Raw genomic sequence first — 18780 nt, 5'->3', positions numbered from 1 at the left:
TTGAGTTTGGCTTGTGAGCATGGCCTGGGGTGCTCCACACTGAGTCCACATCTGGCTTGGGGGTTAAAAATAAACCAGGGCTGTGTGAGATGGACAAAACAGAGCTACGTCTTGTGGGCCTTTGCACGAGGAGAATGTGGCCTTGTTAGGAGATAACCCTAGTGCCCTGAGAGTGGCTTTGCTGTGCCCACTGCACTGGGACACCTGGGCCACTGCTCCCAGCTGTGGCTCAACCCCCACCAACACCTGAATCTGAAAGCCACAGGTTCCTTGTGGTGGATAGCAGCCTAGGCAGCATTTATGAGATAGAAAAAAATCTTTGCTGCCATAATCAAGGTATACCTAAACTTACTGGGAGGATTGGGACTGTATGGACTCACAGCTGTAATTGCACTTTAAAGTATTGTTGTAATATCAAAAATTACCATTTTTGACTGATCTACCAGCATTCAGGGTGTCATCAGTCACTTCTACTGATGAAGGAGTAGAGAAAGATATATCCTTTTATTTTTATTGTACATTCAATTTCTTAGTAAAAACTATTTCTTTTCTGTTTTACTTCTATAGTAAAACAGATAGTATAGTATTTGAAATAGTATATCTAAATTTAATGTATCTATTTTGCAAATATGCAGTTATCTAGTGCATACTTCATGTCTTGCCTCACCAAACGCAGACAAATCAAATGTAAGATGAGTTTTTTGCTTACAGTGTCCAGGACCTTTACAGTCTGAACTCTGTTCTCCATGCCTGTTATAGCTTTTGTTGACTGCCTTTGAGCCATTCCTGTCTTGTTCTCTGTAGCACAAATAGCACCACCAAATAACAGTGATCTCTCCTTACTGCTTTTATTTTCAGATCAGGTAAAAAATACTCCAGGCTCAAGACTAAACTCTTTGGCAGTTATGATATACAACCTGTGTTTTGCAAGGGGGCTCCCAGTTTCATAATTTGACCTAGCTACGTGGTGTATGTCTCAAGAGAAGCTGTTGAGATGACCATTAATTTTCTCAAAACAATTTCTTCACTTGATCTTAATATTAACAAAATTACATTAAGGAAAACAGAGATGGCACAATCCTCATTTTTGAAGTAGATTTTTAATGTGAAATTGGGAAGCTGAGCATTGAATTCTTCAGTTCTCTAACCACAACCCTCAAATCCCACCTCTGTGCGAGTTTTGCATATGTGCATTCTGTCAGGGAGTCACAGCAGTTCCTGCATCAGTTTGCAGTTCTAAAACACCTCTAAATCCAGCAGGATTTACCAGTCTCACCTGGATGTGTCTGGTGCTGGGCTACTTGTTTGTAATGCTAATGTTTTTTTGAAATGTCCTGCTTTATGCTTTGATTTCTTGATCACTGGTTCCTTCTTATTACTCAGAAATTTATTTTAGAGCGAAGACAATCAGGAGTACAGGGTACTGTGTCTGAGGGTTGGAAACAGTGCAGAAAGGAGCCTTTCACTTCAGTGCTGCTGGTGGGAATCCAGCTCAGGTCCAGGCTTAGCAAAAATCACTGCTGTGTGATGGCTTCTGGGTGCCCTGCACTCCATGTCCACAAATGAATCAGTGTCCACATCACACAAACCACAGAACAATTGGTGCTACTGTAATTGGGAGTCTAGTGGCAGCACTAGTGGAAGGGGCAGGGACTTGAATGAGCATGGAAAATGAGCTGCTTTATTCCCTGCTCCCTCAGGTCACCTTTGAGACACATCTGTTTGAGGAAACTTAGAAGAAATTCGATCTCTGGTAGCTCCCTTTTGGAGATAGAAGAATTTACTTTGCAGTACTGACAATCTGACACCCACTAAAAATCTTTACATTCAAGAAAAATAAAGATCATTATGGGATCGTTTAACATGGGAAAGCCTGAACTGAAAAAAAAAATAAAAGCTACATATGATTGAAAAATCAACAATAAAATCCAAATGCTGACTTGAAATAATAGGAACCTAGCCAAACTAATATTATTGAGCATGGCCACCACTGCCAAAATTTGCTTCCCTCAAAACCCCAGGGAAATCCTGCTCTTTTATTAAACCATTGAACAATCTCTTCTAGTTGAATCCATTCCAGGGAAAAATTAAGGAGTGTTTCCTCAACCATTCTCTTTGGAGGTGAGAACATGGCTTGCTAGAAGAGATATTGGACTTTATTCAGCCTGAGATGATGCCTTGATGTCTTGGAAACAGGGACTGGAAGGAGAGCTGTCAGCAGCACAGGACACCATGAGGAGAAGTCTGGCACTGCCAGTGTGCCCATGAATCCTTTGTGGAGTCTGGAAAAGACCTTTGGAGGTCGCCTGCTCCAGCCCCTGAACTTAGCACTTCCACTGGTCCTGCTGTGAAGTGGGGAGCTCCTTTCTTAGATTTTATATGTATCATTAGTATTCCTAAAAGAAGTTGGCAGGAGACTAATTGTGTGTTACCAGCAGAGAATTTGGCCCCCTAGGCCCTGTAAGCCTTGCACAGCTCAGCTGTGAAGACACCTCTTAATCTGCTGAAATGACACAGTCACCTACGCTGATTGCAGTGGTGAATGTGCCATGAAATTTTGGCTAAGTAAAATTTAAAAAATGTGTTTGATGTCAGATAAGTGTGTTAGCAAATCTGAAATGTTCGGAGACAGCTTGAACTGCATGTGAATTTATGCCAAATGCAACCAAAAATAGAATACAAACTTCACCTTTAAGATGAAGTTTTCCACTGCAGTACTTCAAAACCACAAGATTTTGACTTTTTATCTCCAAACAGTCTAGAAAATAAATTTTAATAACTTTAAATCATTTTAAGAGTACCTTAGACCCAGGAAGTTAATTTATAAGTATTTATTTTGGGGTGTGGGAGGGGGAAAATTCAGAGCAACACAATTCCTAAATGTCTGTGTGTTTGAGCGTGTACATGGTGGTGGGAGCGTGACTATAACCTGCCACATCTCTGCTTTTGTATTTTTTGACTCTCTTAAATAGATGAGGCTACCAGATTTTGTAGAGTTGCTTGTACAAAAGAGACAGGGTTTAGATCCCCATGTTTGTTCTCTGTTCTTGTGGTAAAGCAGGATTTGAAACCCAGGGCTGGGAAGATCAAATTCCCAGCTCTGTGGTGTCTTGTGAGATACACCTGTGTCATGAGGGTGCTGGGAAATAAGCACATCCTTTCAGCCTAAATATGGAGAGGTATTGTGAAGCACCACAGATGTGTGAGGGCCAGCTTCAAAGTTCCTGCGACCCTGGGGATAACATCAACCAGAGCACAGATTTCAGAGTTTAAAAAAAAAAAAAATAGGGGAGGATTTCAGCATCCTGTATCACACCACCAGTTTCTTGTAATGAAGAGTATGTGGTGCATATTTTTGCCTTTTCTATGACAAGTGCTGAATTCCTCAGGGGGCTGGTGATTTTGCAGAAAGCCGGCTCCCTCCCTGCCCCTCAGCCAGGAGCATTCCAGCAGGATGCTGAACTCAGCAGCCTGAGTGTCTGAGAGCAGCAGCAGGAGGGGGCTGAGGGGTTTCAAGGGTGAAAAAGCCATGGAGCAGAAATGCATTTGGCCATCCTGGGTGCCTGGTACTTGGCAAGCAGTGGTCACGTCACCAGGCAGACTGTCCTTCCATGGGCAAAGAGGGAAATGCATCCTCCTTAATGGAAGAAAAACAAGCCCTGCATGCAGCAACACACAGTTCTGCATGGGAAAGCAGTGCATAAACACTATGGACTAAACTAGTGCAGGATAAGATCACTGTTCAGAAATATGAAATTGGTTCTGAAAAAGAGATTCCCGAGGTAAGTCAGAGGCCAGAAAATGAACTGCTTTTGTAAATCTCCCTCAATTCCATGTAGTGAACGAGGTTACACATGAATGAAACCATGATGTATGATTTGGCATCTTAAACATTAAAAATCCTTTAAACTATAGCTGCACTGTTCATTCCCAAATTATTTTACTTTGTGTATTTATTTAGAGAAAGCTGAAACAGTTTGCCATTTACGTGAATTCAAAAGCTGCACATTTCCAAGACTATAAAAGAAACCTTAGAAAGAAATTACTTTCAGAACTCAAATTATGATATTTAAATTGGATTTAAAATGCATTTAAAATTAAATAGCTGTAAATTGGATTTAAAATGCATTTAAAATTAAATAGCTGTAAGAAAGACAAAATCTCAGTTGTCATCTTTTTGTAACTTTATCAGAGAAAGTGATTGTGATGCACACATAAAGCTGGACAGCACAGATTTCTGTTCATCATATTTATTTCATTTTATGTTATGCATTTGCCTGAACAGTTGCTTCCTACATTGTGAATTACCTTTTGTGTGAATGTTTTGAAAGATTTAAAGTTGGAGGTCATATAAAATATAGCTGTATGTGTCATTCTAAATTTGTGCATGAGCTCTCACGCAGATTTGGGTTTGTGTACTCATAGAGGAAATCTTAATTTTATAGTTCTGGAAGGTAAGTATTTTTATTTATAATAACAGAATGAGACTTAGAATGCTTCATGAAATGTGAAAACTTTGTAAATAATACTTGAATATAGGAATTGGGTTAGAATCCCCTGAAATATGGTGAGTTTTCAAGTATTTTCAAGCACCAACAGCTTTCCAAGCATGCACAATATGAAAGTCTAAGTTACATTTGTAATGGTGTTGTTCAGGTTTTGTTCTTAAAAACCAGCTCTAGAAAGTGTGGGAATTCTCATAGGAATGCTATTCCATTTATAACTCGGGAACATTGGAGGAATGAGATTTGTTGAAATGACCACTCTCAAATAATGTCATTGTATTCAACTTTCTGACCTGTAAGCAGAAAAATTAATTACAGAAGAGGATTTATTAAAAAAAAAAAAAAAAAAAAACCAACAACAAAATTAACTCGAAAGTGTTATTTTGCAGAGATTGCTGTTTAAGATACCTTTAATTTTTCCAGCAAGTCCATTCTGTCAGGGCTGCTCTCATATCAACCTCCACAGCACCTGCTCAGCAAAGCCTTTGTGCTGTCCTGGAAGCAATGTGCTCTCGGTTGCTTTTTTCATAGCCTGCTGGATGGAAGAGGCTGTGTAAGCCAGGGGTTCACATTACTGAGCAGTGATAATTAGAGCTGCCTGGCTTTTTTTGAGGGGAAGAGGTCATATTTTCTTGAGTTGGGTAGAATGTTGGGCTAATATTTTCAGTGCTAGGTGCAGCCTGTTCATTCCTTATGAGGGTTTCTTCTCCAGCAGTATTTTGCTTACCCTCTGCAAGTCTTGCAAGGCAGAGCAGAAGTCTGGGAGCAGCTCCCTGTCCTGCTGGGCAGGATGTCACAATATTGGTCAGTGAAAGAGGGAATTGCTTGGTTCAACCTAAACCTTTTTTCCATTGTGCAACTAACTTCCCCAAAAGCTCCATACTTGCCCAGCCCCGCTGGGTCAGTATGATCAGAAGTTAAAGGTTGCCATCTAATGGGGAATGTACATAATACAACCTTCATTGGGTTTTACCAAATTATCTCTTCTTGTTCTTCTCCATGTACCTGTATTTTCTTTACAAGGCACTAGAGGAATGAGAATGATATTTTATTCAGATTTTACATGGGATGGTAAAGGATATTCTATCAGTAACAAGGCGTTGCAACCTAGTGAGAAAATCCAGTCATTCAGTGTAACCTGATTAAGTCTGACTTCTTCATGCTTTTTTCTATTCATTCAGATATAGATGAGTGCTCCTTTGAACGGACCTGTGACCACACCTGTATCAACTACCCTGGAAGCTTTGAGTGTCTCTGCCACAAAGGCTACACCTTGTATGGACTGACACACTGTGGAGGTTTGGAAACTGAGTTTTGCTTACATGTGTGTTTGTTTGCTTTGGGAACTGTTTACAGAGACACTCATTCTTTTAGATTAAGGTTTTATAACTCAAGATGGTAAAGACATAACGTTAAAATACACTTAAAATATCATGAGCTGGCTGTGACTAAAATTTCAGTATCTCAAATATGCTGAAGCATTCTCCAGAAAAAAACACCAATGAAAACCAATGTCCCACCATTTTCTGATCAGAACTTCCACAGGACTGAGGTTACTCACTACTGCAGGGAGGCATCATATGATTGGCAACAAAGAGAATAGGGGAAAGAAGTCAGTTTTGCAAAGTTTGCATATTTTGGCTCTGATGGCATTTGTCCTTACCAGTCTGTGGCATAAACTGCCTCTGAAATGCATAACAGAAGGCTGTGGTGGATCTTCCTCCCATCTTCTGGGGACCTGCTTTCAACCTTTTAGGCATGACTGGAAAGAACTGGTGCTGTAATGTTTCATTATGTAGGAGAGGGATATTTTTGAAGTGCAGCATTACCACAGTGACCAAATTAGAGGTTTAGCTAATGTAGCAGAAACAAAGGCTGGCCCCTCACTTCTGAGGGCTGCGTTCACCTGATTTTGCAATGTCAGCGTGAGACACTGCTAATGGTATCTCTGCATGGCTTCTTTTTTGGGGGAAGGATGTTGGAGGTGTGTGCTGGTCTCTCTTTTGTGGAGAAGTATCACATGAATTCCTGATAAGAGTAAGGGCAGACAGGAAGAGAAATAAGAGTCCGTCTGAGGAAGCAGTTTGGGAACAGGCCCCACTTGAAAGCAGTTGTGAAAGCAAATTCAGAGTCTGAAAGTTTTGGGGACCTGTGTTATATGAGGTGTAGAGAGACTGATCTTCAGTTTCACTGTTAATTCCTTAATTACTTAATGCACTCATTTAGGGAAAGCCTCAAAGTTTGGGGTTCTGACTCAGTCTTTAAATAACCTTCAGCCTCAGTTCAGTTTCAGTCTTTTCAGTAAGACTGAAGAAGGACCAAAACTCTCACTGGAAACACTCAGTGCTGAATTTTGAGCAAAAACATAACTGGATCCAAACCTCCTGCTTTTATCCATTATGAGCAGATGCAAAATCACAACTCTGAATCCAAACTCGTCCAGGCCCCAAGTTTTACCACTTAGACCTGTCATTAGTTTTAGTCCTTGCATGCCTAATTTTGAGGTCTGCCAGTGAGCCAGAGCATCAGGAATTCTGTGTGTCTCCTGTTGATTTGGTGTCATTTCAGCTCATTAAATAAATAAATGTTCTTTCTGGTGGTGGAAAGAGAGGAGATGAGAGATTGACCTTGTTGGCACGAGTATATGAATGCTGAATGCATGGACTAAAAAAGATACACTTCATACTGGCTAAATACTTTTCTAATGTATCAAAAGTCAAAATATTTTCTGTGGAGTATCAGGGATAACACACATAACTTCTTCACTTTCTTGCAAACTTTACCTTTTATTTTTATTTGAGGAGTGGAAGTCTAAACTACCCTTTAACTGCTTAGTTTCTTTCAAAAGCATCATTTCCTTCTTCACCTGAACTTCTAAAAGAAACTCTGGGAATCACTGTGGAGAATTTACCTCCTTGTTTTGCTGAGATGATGTAATCTCACAGAGGTTTATGCCATTTTTCTATATTGTCCATTATTGTCCAGATGCTGCAGACCCTTTTGAGCATGTTTTGTACCCAAGAATTTCAGTGTAACTGGTCCTGGCAAGTAAACTGTATCAAATGCATAAATCCTTGGGAGAGTAAGAGCTGTACAGTTTAAGGACAAATACAAGCAATATGCACTACAGTTGTTTCTCACTCTCTGTCTTTATACATGTTTATATGGGCTCCATTGTAAAAGATGCAGTAGAAATAGGTTTCCTTATGCAAGTTGTGTCCTAATGGACAGTATATGTGTATACACATGGTTAAGACTCTTCACAACTTTAAATATGTTTTCAGATATTGATGAATGCAGCATCAGCAATGGTAGCTGTGACTTTGGGTGCCTTAATACCATGGGGAGCTATGAGTGTGTCTGCCCACCTGGAAAGAAACTGCACTGGAATAAGAAGGACTGTGTTGGTAAGTGTGGAAGTGGGACTCAGAGGTGACTGTGGTGAATGTGTTCTCCAGGAGGGTGCAAAAGCCCATGGTTTTGCTTTAGAGAGGCTGCATTTTCACAACCTAGATCCCCAAATTCCTTCTATAAACTCAGATACATATGATCCTGTGGAGCTCCGTGGGCTAGGATACAATTCTAGGTCAATTAGTGAATGAGCAATATGTTAGATTTTATTTGTGTGGAATGGTTTTTTAAGTTTATGAATCCATTCACAGAAATCTAAGTTGTTTATTATTATTATCATTATTGTTGTTGTTATTGTTGTTGTTATCTTAGGTATTTTATACTTTTGTCCTTAATTTGCCCTCTTCCCATCTCTGTAATGTCAGCTATAACTCTATTTACCTCTAATACTAATTTGGTATATTCAAAATATTTAACTGTTTACAAGTAGGACATGGTAGGATATCATACCTACATTCACAGAGTCACACCCCAATTTTTCGAGTTATCTCTGAAAAAGTCCTGCTTCATATAAAGTACTGACACTAGCTATGTCAAAAGTATTAATCAAAATTAACGCAAATCCTGAGACCAGAAAAATTTGGTACTTGCTGCTAGTGCCACTTTGTGGCAGACCTGAATTTCTGTATCCTTTTAAGGTACAGCTTGTTTTTCTAGAGTCTTATGTGAAGCTCAGCAAATCTTGATCATGGCTACAGCCAAAGTCTTTTCTGTGAGATTTTAATTCTGTTTTTTTATTTTTAATGAGAATGGCATACCTGGGGTTTTTCATGGCCACATTTTTTAGACACAATAACTTCTTATAGGCACATGATGAGATGGGATGATACCTAACACCTAATTGGGAGCAAGACAGAAAAAGAAAAAGGGGGATCTCCCTTCCAGGAATCTCTGCCCATACTGAGAGAAAGCACTGCTTAATCTGGAGCAGAGAGTACTGCACTGGCCTTGTGTGATCATGCAATTGTGGCATTTTTTTACATGGGTACAGCAGTACAGAAAGCACTTTATAACCAAGGTGGGGTGGGGGGTGAGAGCCTCAAGCTGAATTCCAGCCTTTGCCTCTATGTTTTTCCTAAGCACAATTAAGTGCTTCACTTTCCTGTTTACCTGGCTATTACCTTCCCTGCTATGTAGAGAACTAAGCATTGTGACAGCAAGAAATAGCTCACTGTGGTTTTTAGTTATCCACTAGGTCTCCCTTGCTATATACCAGTTATTCCTCTGGAAAGGATTTTGTAAGTTAGCAGCTGGGACTAAAATTTTTGGAGGTCTGCTATGAAGTTATACTACTTGTGCTATATTGCCTCTCAGCCTACTAAGAATGTTGCTGTATTGAAAATATTCTCCTGCTTGTAAATTTCTCCTCATTATTTATAATGCTCAGCTGGAAGATGGAAATAGAACACCCTTGTCTATTGATACACACTCTAGTAGTTGGTGACTTCAGTGAGGCTTAAAATGGGCATCATCTCCCTGCTGATCACCTGCCTTTATTACCAACATTTTGGAGAGGAAACTATATTCTAAATTGTTACAAAAACATGATAAAAAGTGTAAGAATTATATTTAGTGATCCTGAAACCATGTGATTTGGAGACATTTGCAGTAACAAAACCCTCTTTTGCTCAGCAGTGGCACTCTTTGTTTTGTTGCCTCCGCAGTCCAAGGAAATAGTTTCCTAAAAGATATCACCAGAGCATCATAGAAGACTTAAGAGGGAGATAAGTGAAGGATGATTATTCCCATATCTGAGATGTGAACATCAGGCATGTTTATGGGACTTGTATATATTTATATTTAATGACCAGTGAGGCCAGGAATACAAACCAGCCGGAGGCTGCTCTCTGCACTCAAGCCAAGTCAGGCAACACTCATTCCAGCTACTGCTTTGGAACTGCTTGTTTCACGATGACTTTCCTGGGCTTTTGCCAAGCCCTGGTAGACCCAAACCAGTCTAGCTGCTAAAGCTCTGGTGTCAGAAGCAGCCCCTACCTCAGTGTGGTCTGCTGGCAAGCTGACAGGTAGGAAAAAAGACATTTACAGTACTACAGTCAGCACTGAGAAAAGCAAATGTCAGCCAAACCCTTGTAAGGTGAGCAGGTTTGGAAGAAGTAGCAAGAAACAGCTAGAGAAAAATCATGTACCTGAAACAGCATTTCTATGGGGCTGAAGCAAGAACTGCCCCACAGCCACCTGGCTGAGATTTGAGTAGCTGCTTGAAGAGGTGCACAGCTGCACTTGGTCAGCAGACAGGGCAGAGGGGAGCCCTCTGGGGAAAGGAGGGAATCAGTGAGGCTTCCTCCCTGTAGGAAGTGATGGCATGTGCCAGCTGCAGGCAAGAATGAGCCTTGTCATTTGTGAGGGAAAAGATGCATTTAAGTAACACTTCAATCCAAAGGAGAGGCAAATTAAAATAAATGGAGGTTTATGGTTATTGGTGCCATTCCATCTTCTCAGGGTGAAACAGAGTCTGCTCCAACAATTAACAACAACTTCATGTGTCTTCAGCTGAAACACAAGCACTGCCTTACCCAAGTGTGAAGAGTCACTTGTGAGACCTGCAGGGTGCTCTGTCTTTATCCTGCCATGAAGCCAAGAGGAGGAGCTGGATTTTTCCTTCACATGAGCTGCAGTGTGCCTCATGCTGTAGGCACTGATGAGAAATGGCTCTGTGATCTCTGGGTGTGGCACAGGGTCCCTTCCAGCATTTTTTGGGGCATTTCAGCAGTGTCTGAAAGGGCCAGCAGGACTATCCATCTCCATCCTAGCATTTGCTGCCTCACCTCTGCCTGGCTGGGAAGTTTTCTAGCTGCAGAAGCTAGGGCATGGAGCTAAAGTTAAAAAATCAGTGGGAGTTACAGAATTAAAAAATATAATTTTAGTGGTCATCTAAGTAAACAGACCACTGTGCACAGTGTGTAGTTGGTCTGTCAAATCAGAGAGCTGTGCCTCCAAATCAGAGAAAGGACCTCTCAGGTGATTAGTGCTACCTATTGCTTCTGAGATCAAGATGAGCACACAGAATTGTGCTCATAGAGCACAAAGATCCCAACACGGAGGACAGGAGAGAAAGGCTGATGTAGAGTTTAGGTCTAAAAATGTGAAGGGAGTTTCATTTTCAAGTACGAGTTCAACATCCCAATCCAAATGCTCTCCCTTATGAGATATATGCTTATTTCAGAAACAATTGTATCTGTCATTATGGTTTTTGCTACTTCCTGCCTTTTCTCACCATTGTATCCAACTGTGCACACAAGGTGCTGGGTTGGGCAGTGTCCAATTGTTTTACATTTCTTTTTTTTTTCCTCCTCAGAGATGGTGAAATGTCTCCCAAATGCCAAACCAGCTCCCAAGGCTCAGCTAGTATGCAGTAAGACAGGAGGCATAGAGAGCTGCTTCCTGTCTTGCCCATCCAATACTCTTTTTGTTCCAGGTTTGTGCAAATTATGTCCTCTTCATCTAGGATGTGACTTGTTGACTTTTCTCTCTTAATGCATTCATGATTCTTGCATTCATTTTTTGTTATGGACAACAGTAAATGAGCAAAACCTCATTATAAATGAAATCAAGAAGAGCTGATTGTCAACTCCACATGAGAAGTTTGGTCCTTCATTGTTTAATTTGAGACGTCAGTTGAGAGGGTGGGAAAATTCTAACAAAAAGCTTGTATTAAAAAATAACAGGAATTCACTGAAATCAACTGTTCATTTTTGCCTTCCCTTTTACCACAGCAATTCAACATATAACAATTTTTTTCTGGACCATCCTGGTTAACATGGACATGTCTCAGTCCAGCTGAGTATTATTTATAAAAATTTGGGCATTTCATTCCCCTCCCTCTTTTTTTTTTTACCATTTGCTACTGGTAGTTTTCATCTTCACAGTTTTTCAGGGAAGAAGGAGGGGATTGCTACTCCTTTTTCATAGATCTGGCACAGGATTATTTTTGGGTGTCTACTTTTCATGTTTAGCCTTGGCATTATATGCAGTTCAGCTAACATTTTATTCACATTTTATTTCCAGTTTAGGAGATATTAGTGGAACTGTGCATTTCTCTAATTGTAAGCACCAAGACAGAGTTTTATCTCTGTAATATGTAAACACTGTTATGGTTCTAAGCACGCCATTTCTGTTTCTGCCAATAAGTTCTGTTGGAGCCTGAAGCTAAAATTATTATGAAAATACACGGTTTGTTTTTTAAATTACAGGGAAGCTGAAGGACTTTGCCATGGACAAACACAAAATATTTTTTACTTGTGCACACCTAACCTTGTGCCAAATCACTTATGAAATGTATCATTCCAGTGCTGGAAGCAACAAACCTTGCCATCAACACTGTGAAGTGTTGAAGCTTTTTGGCAAACTATTTCAGCCACTTAAAATATCTCGTTGTTTAGCAGCTCTGAGGAGCTGAAGCCCCGAGTTTGGTGAGGCTGTTGCCCATGTGCTGACTGTGTTCTGTCCCCCAGACTCGGAGAACAGCTACACGCTGAGCTGCGGCGTCCCCGTGCAGCACGGCAAGGCACAGCCCCGGCGCAACTCCACCCTGCCCAGCTGCTCAGGTGGGTCTGCCCTGCTGCCCCCCTGCCCTGGGCCCCAGAAAGAGGGCATGGACCTCGGGCATTGCAGGACATCAGGCTCATTCCTAGGTAAGGCAAGGGTTAAGGTGTTGCCCAATAGCAGAAGGAAAAGCCTTGCCACAGAGTTGAAGCGGTGTAAGATAAAAAAGTAATTCCTGCAATAAAGTGGGAAGGTAAAAAAGTAATTCTTCAATGAAAGCTTTCAAGTGCACAAAATATGGCTCCGTGCACACGTGGTACAGGATTTCTGTAATTCTGTAAGGTTAATTAATTAAGATATCTGGCTGGGACATCCAATAGGAAATTAGTTACCCCTGTAACCCACCCGTGGGTCAGCCCCCTTGGGGCTTCTTTGCTCTCTTCTCTTGTTATGTCTCTTAAGTTCTGGTAGAAAATAAGATGTCCTTGTCAGGAAATCTCTTCTTAAGAATAAGGCTAAACAGAATTCCAAGTATGTATTAGTAGGGTTAGCTTATTGTTCTAAAATCTGAGAGAAAAGGTAGGAAAAATACCAGGAGTTATATAGCCATGTATTAATGGTCTACAAAGCTACAAATACATTGAAAATTTATAAAAAGCAAAAATCTTGAGGCATCAAAGGTAGCCAATGTTCTCTTATGCACACACTCCTTTTCTGCAGCCTCTCCTTGAGGGTGGGGTGTGTGGAGCTGCAGCATTCTGTTGGTGGGTCAGGGTGGGAGTGCTGCAGGTTTGAGACATGTTCAGTAAGGACTAATATTTAGAATTATTTGCTTTCCATAGTCTAGCAAGGCAATAGTGAGCATATCAAAATTGGACTTTTTCCCAGGCTAGGGAGTGAGCCAGAGGGACCCAGCAGTAGCACAAGGGTGGGTTCCAGCCCTCCCCTGCAAAGCCCTTCCACAGGAGCACAGCCTCTCCTACTGCAAGGGTAAAAGGTTATCCCTGCATAAAAAGGTTGTGAGACTTCTGTGAGAAAGTACTGCAATTCATGCATCTTTTTCTCAAAAATGGCTGGACTGTTTTTGCAGAGACATTTCAAATGTTTATGAAAGCTGATACCAAAAAAAAAACCAAAAGAAATACCCACAAAAACCTGAAGCCTGGCAAAATTAGAAACAGCTGAGACAACATCCACCAGTAGGAAGAGTCAGCTCACCTTACACGTACCTGCTGTACTTCTCTTCCATTTCCCAGTTCTCCATGTATTTCTTATATATCTGGGGTGTGCTGGGAGGTACAGTGCTGTGGAGTGACACAGCCTGGCAGCAGATGTGCCTGCTTGTGGCACAGGATCAGGCCAGCTCTAAAGTCCTGCCCCAGCAAAGCCCCACCAAGGAAAGAGGGACCCCACTGTGGCATCACCTGGGACCACCCTCCACCTTCTGCAGGGCCAGCAGGCATCCCAAAGCAGCTGGCAGGTGACAGCCAGGCCAGTCTTTTACTCCAGGGACTTGGTGAGGAAATCAGCCAGCAGCTCCATTTTCTACTCATTGCATGACTGCATAGCAGCCTTTAAAACAGGACTGTGAAAGCTGCCTTGGGTTTAAAACTGAGGGAAAAAGCTTGCAAGCCACAGACTGCAATAGAGGCAGCTCCTTTGGATGGTTTTCAACTGCCAACAACACAGCTCCACTAAATTAACCTTACTGGCATCAGCAGGAGCAGAGCTACAAGTAACATGGGAATTCACAGACAGAGAGCCCAGAAAAAAAATAAAGGTAGGAATTAATCTTTCTCATAGAAAAAGACAAATTGACCCAAAATCTGAGAAGATGTGCAGAGCAAGCATGGTACTTGCACATTCATTGACCTGGTTGGGCCTAAGGGTAGGTACTCTCTTAGAAATTGAACTTGTGGAAATGGACCCCCTTGTGCAAGCTGTGTAATTCTTGGGCTGCCTCTTTTCTAAGTCACAAGAAAGCTTTTGAGACTGTTTTTAAAAATAAGATCCAGATCTCCTTTCATTCCTGTTGCAATGGTAGCTTTTTTACTTTACATCAACAGATTCCCTAGCCCCTCCAATCAAGCAGAAAGCTCGTTTTAAAATCAAAGATGCAAAATGCCATTTACGGCCTCGCAGCAAAGAAAAAAACAAAGATTCTGGGAAGCAGGCTGTTTCAGGTAGGTAGTTTCTTCCAGCATGTAAACAGCACTTTAATTTTTTTGTTTGTTTGTTTTCTTGTTCAGTTGCATGCTTTGTTTTCATACTGCAGATAAGGAAAAAAATCAATGGTTTACGTATTTGGTCTGAATTTAAGTTAACACCAAGGTTCCCACTGTGGCTGAACAGTGCCTTGGGTTTGGATTTTGGGTGCTGAAAATCTCACCAGTTGCTTTGAAAAATCTTTGTTCAAAAGTACATGAGTTGGGAATGAAGCTGATCCTTTTTCTGGCCTTGTAATGGCACAAATATCCTGAGACAAAAAGCTGTGACTAATGCAAAATTATGTGAAACCATGTCAGTTTGGTTTGGTTTGGTTTTCCCAAGTGAGGTTTTTAAAAGAAAAGAAAAGCTATTAATTGTTTGGTTTATGCTGGATTAGTAACCTATTGTAGCACCAAAGACAACCCCTAAGAAGGAAGGTTGTTATGAAAATCTGATGTTACACAGCCTTAGATCTTTTGTTCTGAAAAAGTGAGTAGTTATGATGTTAGAAAAAATATTTATAAGATTTAGGTGTCTTTAACAAAAATGTGGTAAAAAAGTTAAATTGCAACTTAACTTAGCAGCTTGCACCAAACATCTACTGGTGATGCATTCTCTGTTTTGAGTTTGTCTTACCACCACTTTCACTAGCAAGTGAGAAATCTTACTTGAGCCCTGAACAGAGAAGAGTAAAAATACCTATTTTTAAAAAAGTGAATAGTTTAAAGATTTTATTTTTAAAATTTACACTCATATTTCATCTTTACCCTGCAATCTACAATTTTGTATCTCTCATTTTACAAGTATTGACTTAAGTCTTAGTAATCAAGATGCTTACCTTGTGAATAAGATGTGATCATCAGACTCATTTTTAAAGTCATAGAAGTCGAATTTTTTAGTCCATACAATCACTATGGGAATTTGTTTCTTGGATGCATCTCCTTGTGCATCTCCTTTGCTTGCTTTGCTTTGTGTTTGTTATGTCATCTGAACCTCTGAGTCCAACAATAAGATTACATAGTGTAACTACACCCTTGGAATGAAATCCTTCTCGTGTCTTGAGGGCTACAAACTTCTCTGTCTCCCCTGACCTGGAAGGTTCATCACTTGTGGCAAACTACAATTCTTGCTCAGATAAAACCTTCCAATACATTTTCATAACCTCACAATCAAAGCCTTTTAAAGCCTTTGCTATCTGATGATTGTCACTTCTGAAAGAGATGGAATGCCCACTGATAGAGTCCCAGGCCTGACATTCTTATAGATTTATGAAATTGACTCCCTTGCTTTGTTCAGCCATCAAATATAGTTTATAGTATTTGCTAATTTAAAATAATTTCTGTAAAGAGCTTTCTAATCCTTATGCAGAAAAGGGCTGGGCAGTTTTAGGCATTGGAGGCACCACTGTGCAGCTGATCATCACCAGGCTGTGCTTTTGCCTTCTGCATTCATAGCAAAATGAGCAATCCCAGCACTGCCCAGAGAAGGAGGTGTCTCACAAGACACAGGAAATGTTATGAAGCCTGTCACTGCCTTCATGATAACCCAGTGAGATATCACTTGTTAGCCTGTTACGTGCTACTTTGCTCCTTGATTTCTTCCCTGTGTTTCTTCTCTCATGCAAAGGAGGTCAGTTCCCCTGCACAGACAACTGCCAGGTGACCTTTGTGAACCTCAAGTGCGATTCCTCCAAGAAAAAACGCCGAGGCCGCAAGTCGCCATCAAAAGAAGTGTCCCATATCACTGCAGAGTTTGAAGTGGAGATGAAGTCTGAAGAAGTCTCAGGTTTGTGAAAGATTGGTCTGTGGACAGAAATCCACAGAAGTTAGTTCCTCAGGGTGTTATTAAAATGTCTTTGATGTTATTTCATCAAGCTGCCATGAACACCTTTTAGCACAACACCTTGTTCAACTCTCCCAACTCAAAGTTTCAGAGCTTTAATTGAAAAGAGCCAGGGATGAAAATAAGCCAAAGCAAAAACTGAACCTGCATCAAAATTTCTTCAAGGCCTTGAGTTAAAACATGTGCTTTAATCCAGTGTGATTTCTTTAAACAGCAGAAGTGTTAATCGATGTACAGGGAACATAAAGATTAGGTAGAAGTTCTGCAAAAATGATGATAATCTCCAAAATGTAAGTTGCTGAATATTTACTCTGCAAAGCAGAGACTTTTATCACACAGTTGAAAAATTCATGTTTTCTTACCAAACTTTGGAATAAAAGTAATTGCCTCAAGTTATAGATGAGATGGAATATTATGTTATAAATTCCAGCCAAAGAAAATGTGGACTGAATCCTATAAACATGTCAGTCCTCAAAGGCAGATTTCTTAACCTTGAGGGGCATCTCATTAGCCAAGTGATTCAAACAGCTCTTGTGCCTGGAAACACCTTTCTTTTTGTCACTAACACAAAGATGTTTTGGTCAGGGAAGTGGCAGGAGTTCCTAATCAACTGAGGAAAGCATGGGCAGAGAAAATTCAGGAGCATTAATGGTGGCAGACTGAACACACACCTGACGGAGAGCACATTGGGATTGATGCTTTCTGCAGCACTCAGTGTGCACTTGCAGGATACTGTCCTGTCCCTTTGAAAGGCCTGATGTTGAATACAGGGAGCTGCTGCTTCAATTTATATGGACCAGACAGTGAAACAAACAGAGGTGTCATAGTGCAGTGCAGGCTAAACTTTTTGTTAAGCACCTCTTTTAAACATGAATCTCAATTGCTTCTAGTTTTGTTATCATTTCCCATCTAGACACCTGTAACATTGACTGTGTTCGGAAAAGGATGGAGCAGAAGCTGCAAACTGCAATCAAAACATTGAGGAAATCTATTAATAAACAGCAATTTTACATTCAGTTTTCTGGGACAGAATATGAAGTGGCTCAGAAGCCAGCTAAAGCTACTGAAGGGCATGAAGCGTGCAGTACAGGGCAAGTACTGCAGGATGGAAAATGTGGTAAGTCCAAAGAGCTCGAATATTCAGTCATATCCCCCAAATCCAGCGGTCTGAAATTACCTTTTCCATGGTGAACTCAGGAGGAAATCTCTGAGATAATGATTTAGAATTTAATGATCAGTATTACTCAGCATATATGCATGGACTATGGATGGTTCATAAGACTCTGAAGGGAATTCATTAGATGGTTGTAGGAAAACAGAAGTGTAAATATGGATACATTCCCATGCTGTCAGGTGGTAGATATCAAAACCTGCCACAAGACAATGTTGGCAGTTAGTTCCCAGTTGCTCCCATCTTATAAAAACATATTTACATATATTTACATTTATTTATGTTTGTATATATTTACAATTCATTAAAACAATAATATGATGTTTGCCTAGTTGCTGTGTATTTACTTTTACATCACCAGTGTCAGTCTCCTCGCCATCAAACAACCTGTGATCCATGGATATGTTATATTTCATGCTCAAGAGGTCCAGTTAAAAAAAAGTATAGAAATCTATTTAATGCAAAATACGTAATTCCTTTAAGCCTTTTCCCATGTTATCAGGCTCTAATGCTTTGCTGAGGACAGTGTGCTAATGCAAATTTATTAATGGCAGTTCTCAGCACTGCAAGCTTTCTAATCACTTACAGACATCTTTTCAAAATCAGCATACCTATTTTTCCAGCTGTTGAGATACCAAGTGATTTACAAGCCAAAAGAGGTCCCATCTGATAGGTGCTTCCAGTGAGTGTGTTCAGAAGTGGTTGTCATCATATGGGAAGAGTGATATAGAAAGTGTATTTGAAAGGTTGTTGCTATCAGTATCTAGAAACTGGACATTATCTAGACATTTTAACCACCCCTTCCCAGCAGAGAAAAATGCAGTTACGTGCCCTGTTGAAGCCAGAAAAACGCACGTATTCATGTCTGTATTTAGGATGCTGTACAATTGGGGTATTTGAGTGGCAAGAGACAGAAATTATTACAGAAATTATTACAGGGAATACATTGTCAATGGAGAAATCTCTAGAACTGATCTCAGGGGACAGACTTTTTGTTGTCATCTGCCATAAAACCAATTTGTAACTGCACCTGTTATAAACTAAAAGCTCACACTTCCCACACTTTATGCAGCACTGCTTTGATAAACTGCAAGATACTCCTTCAAGACTGCACCCAGCTTTATTAAAGCACATGTGTGA

At 40.5% G+C, this 18780-nt stretch overlaps 1 protein-coding gene across 3 annotated transcripts in view; it reads left to right on the top strand.

The window, feature by feature from the left end:
* SCUBE1 (signal peptide, CUB domain and EGF like domain containing 1) overlaps positions 1-18780 on the top strand; it is a 208553-nt gene that overhangs the window by 173623 nt on the left and 16150 nt on the right. For all 3 annotated transcript variants that reach the window (XM_064701742.1, XM_064701743.1, XM_064701741.1), the window contains 7 exons: positions 5687-5803; positions 7790-7912; positions 11233-11352; positions 12389-12481; positions 14486-14602; positions 16254-16412; positions 17383-17586. In XM_064701742.1, the coding sequence (XP_064557812.1) occupies positions 5687-5803; positions 7790-7912; positions 11233-11352; positions 12389-12481; positions 14486-14602; positions 16254-16412; positions 17383-17586 (933 nt within the window). The remainder of the gene's footprint in view (positions 1-5686; positions 5804-7789; positions 7913-11232; positions 11353-12388; positions 12482-14485; positions 14603-16253; positions 16413-17382; positions 17587-18780) is intronic.

This window comes from Zonotrichia leucophrys, chromosome 1A (assembly GCF_028769735.1).
Source record: "Zonotrichia leucophrys gambelii isolate GWCS_2022_RI chromosome 1A, RI_Zleu_2.0, whole genome shotgun sequence".
Taxonomy (NCBI): Eukaryota; Metazoa; Chordata; class Aves; order Passeriformes; family Passerellidae; genus Zonotrichia; species Zonotrichia leucophrys.
This window is presented reverse-complemented; position numbering and strand designations above follow the sequence as displayed.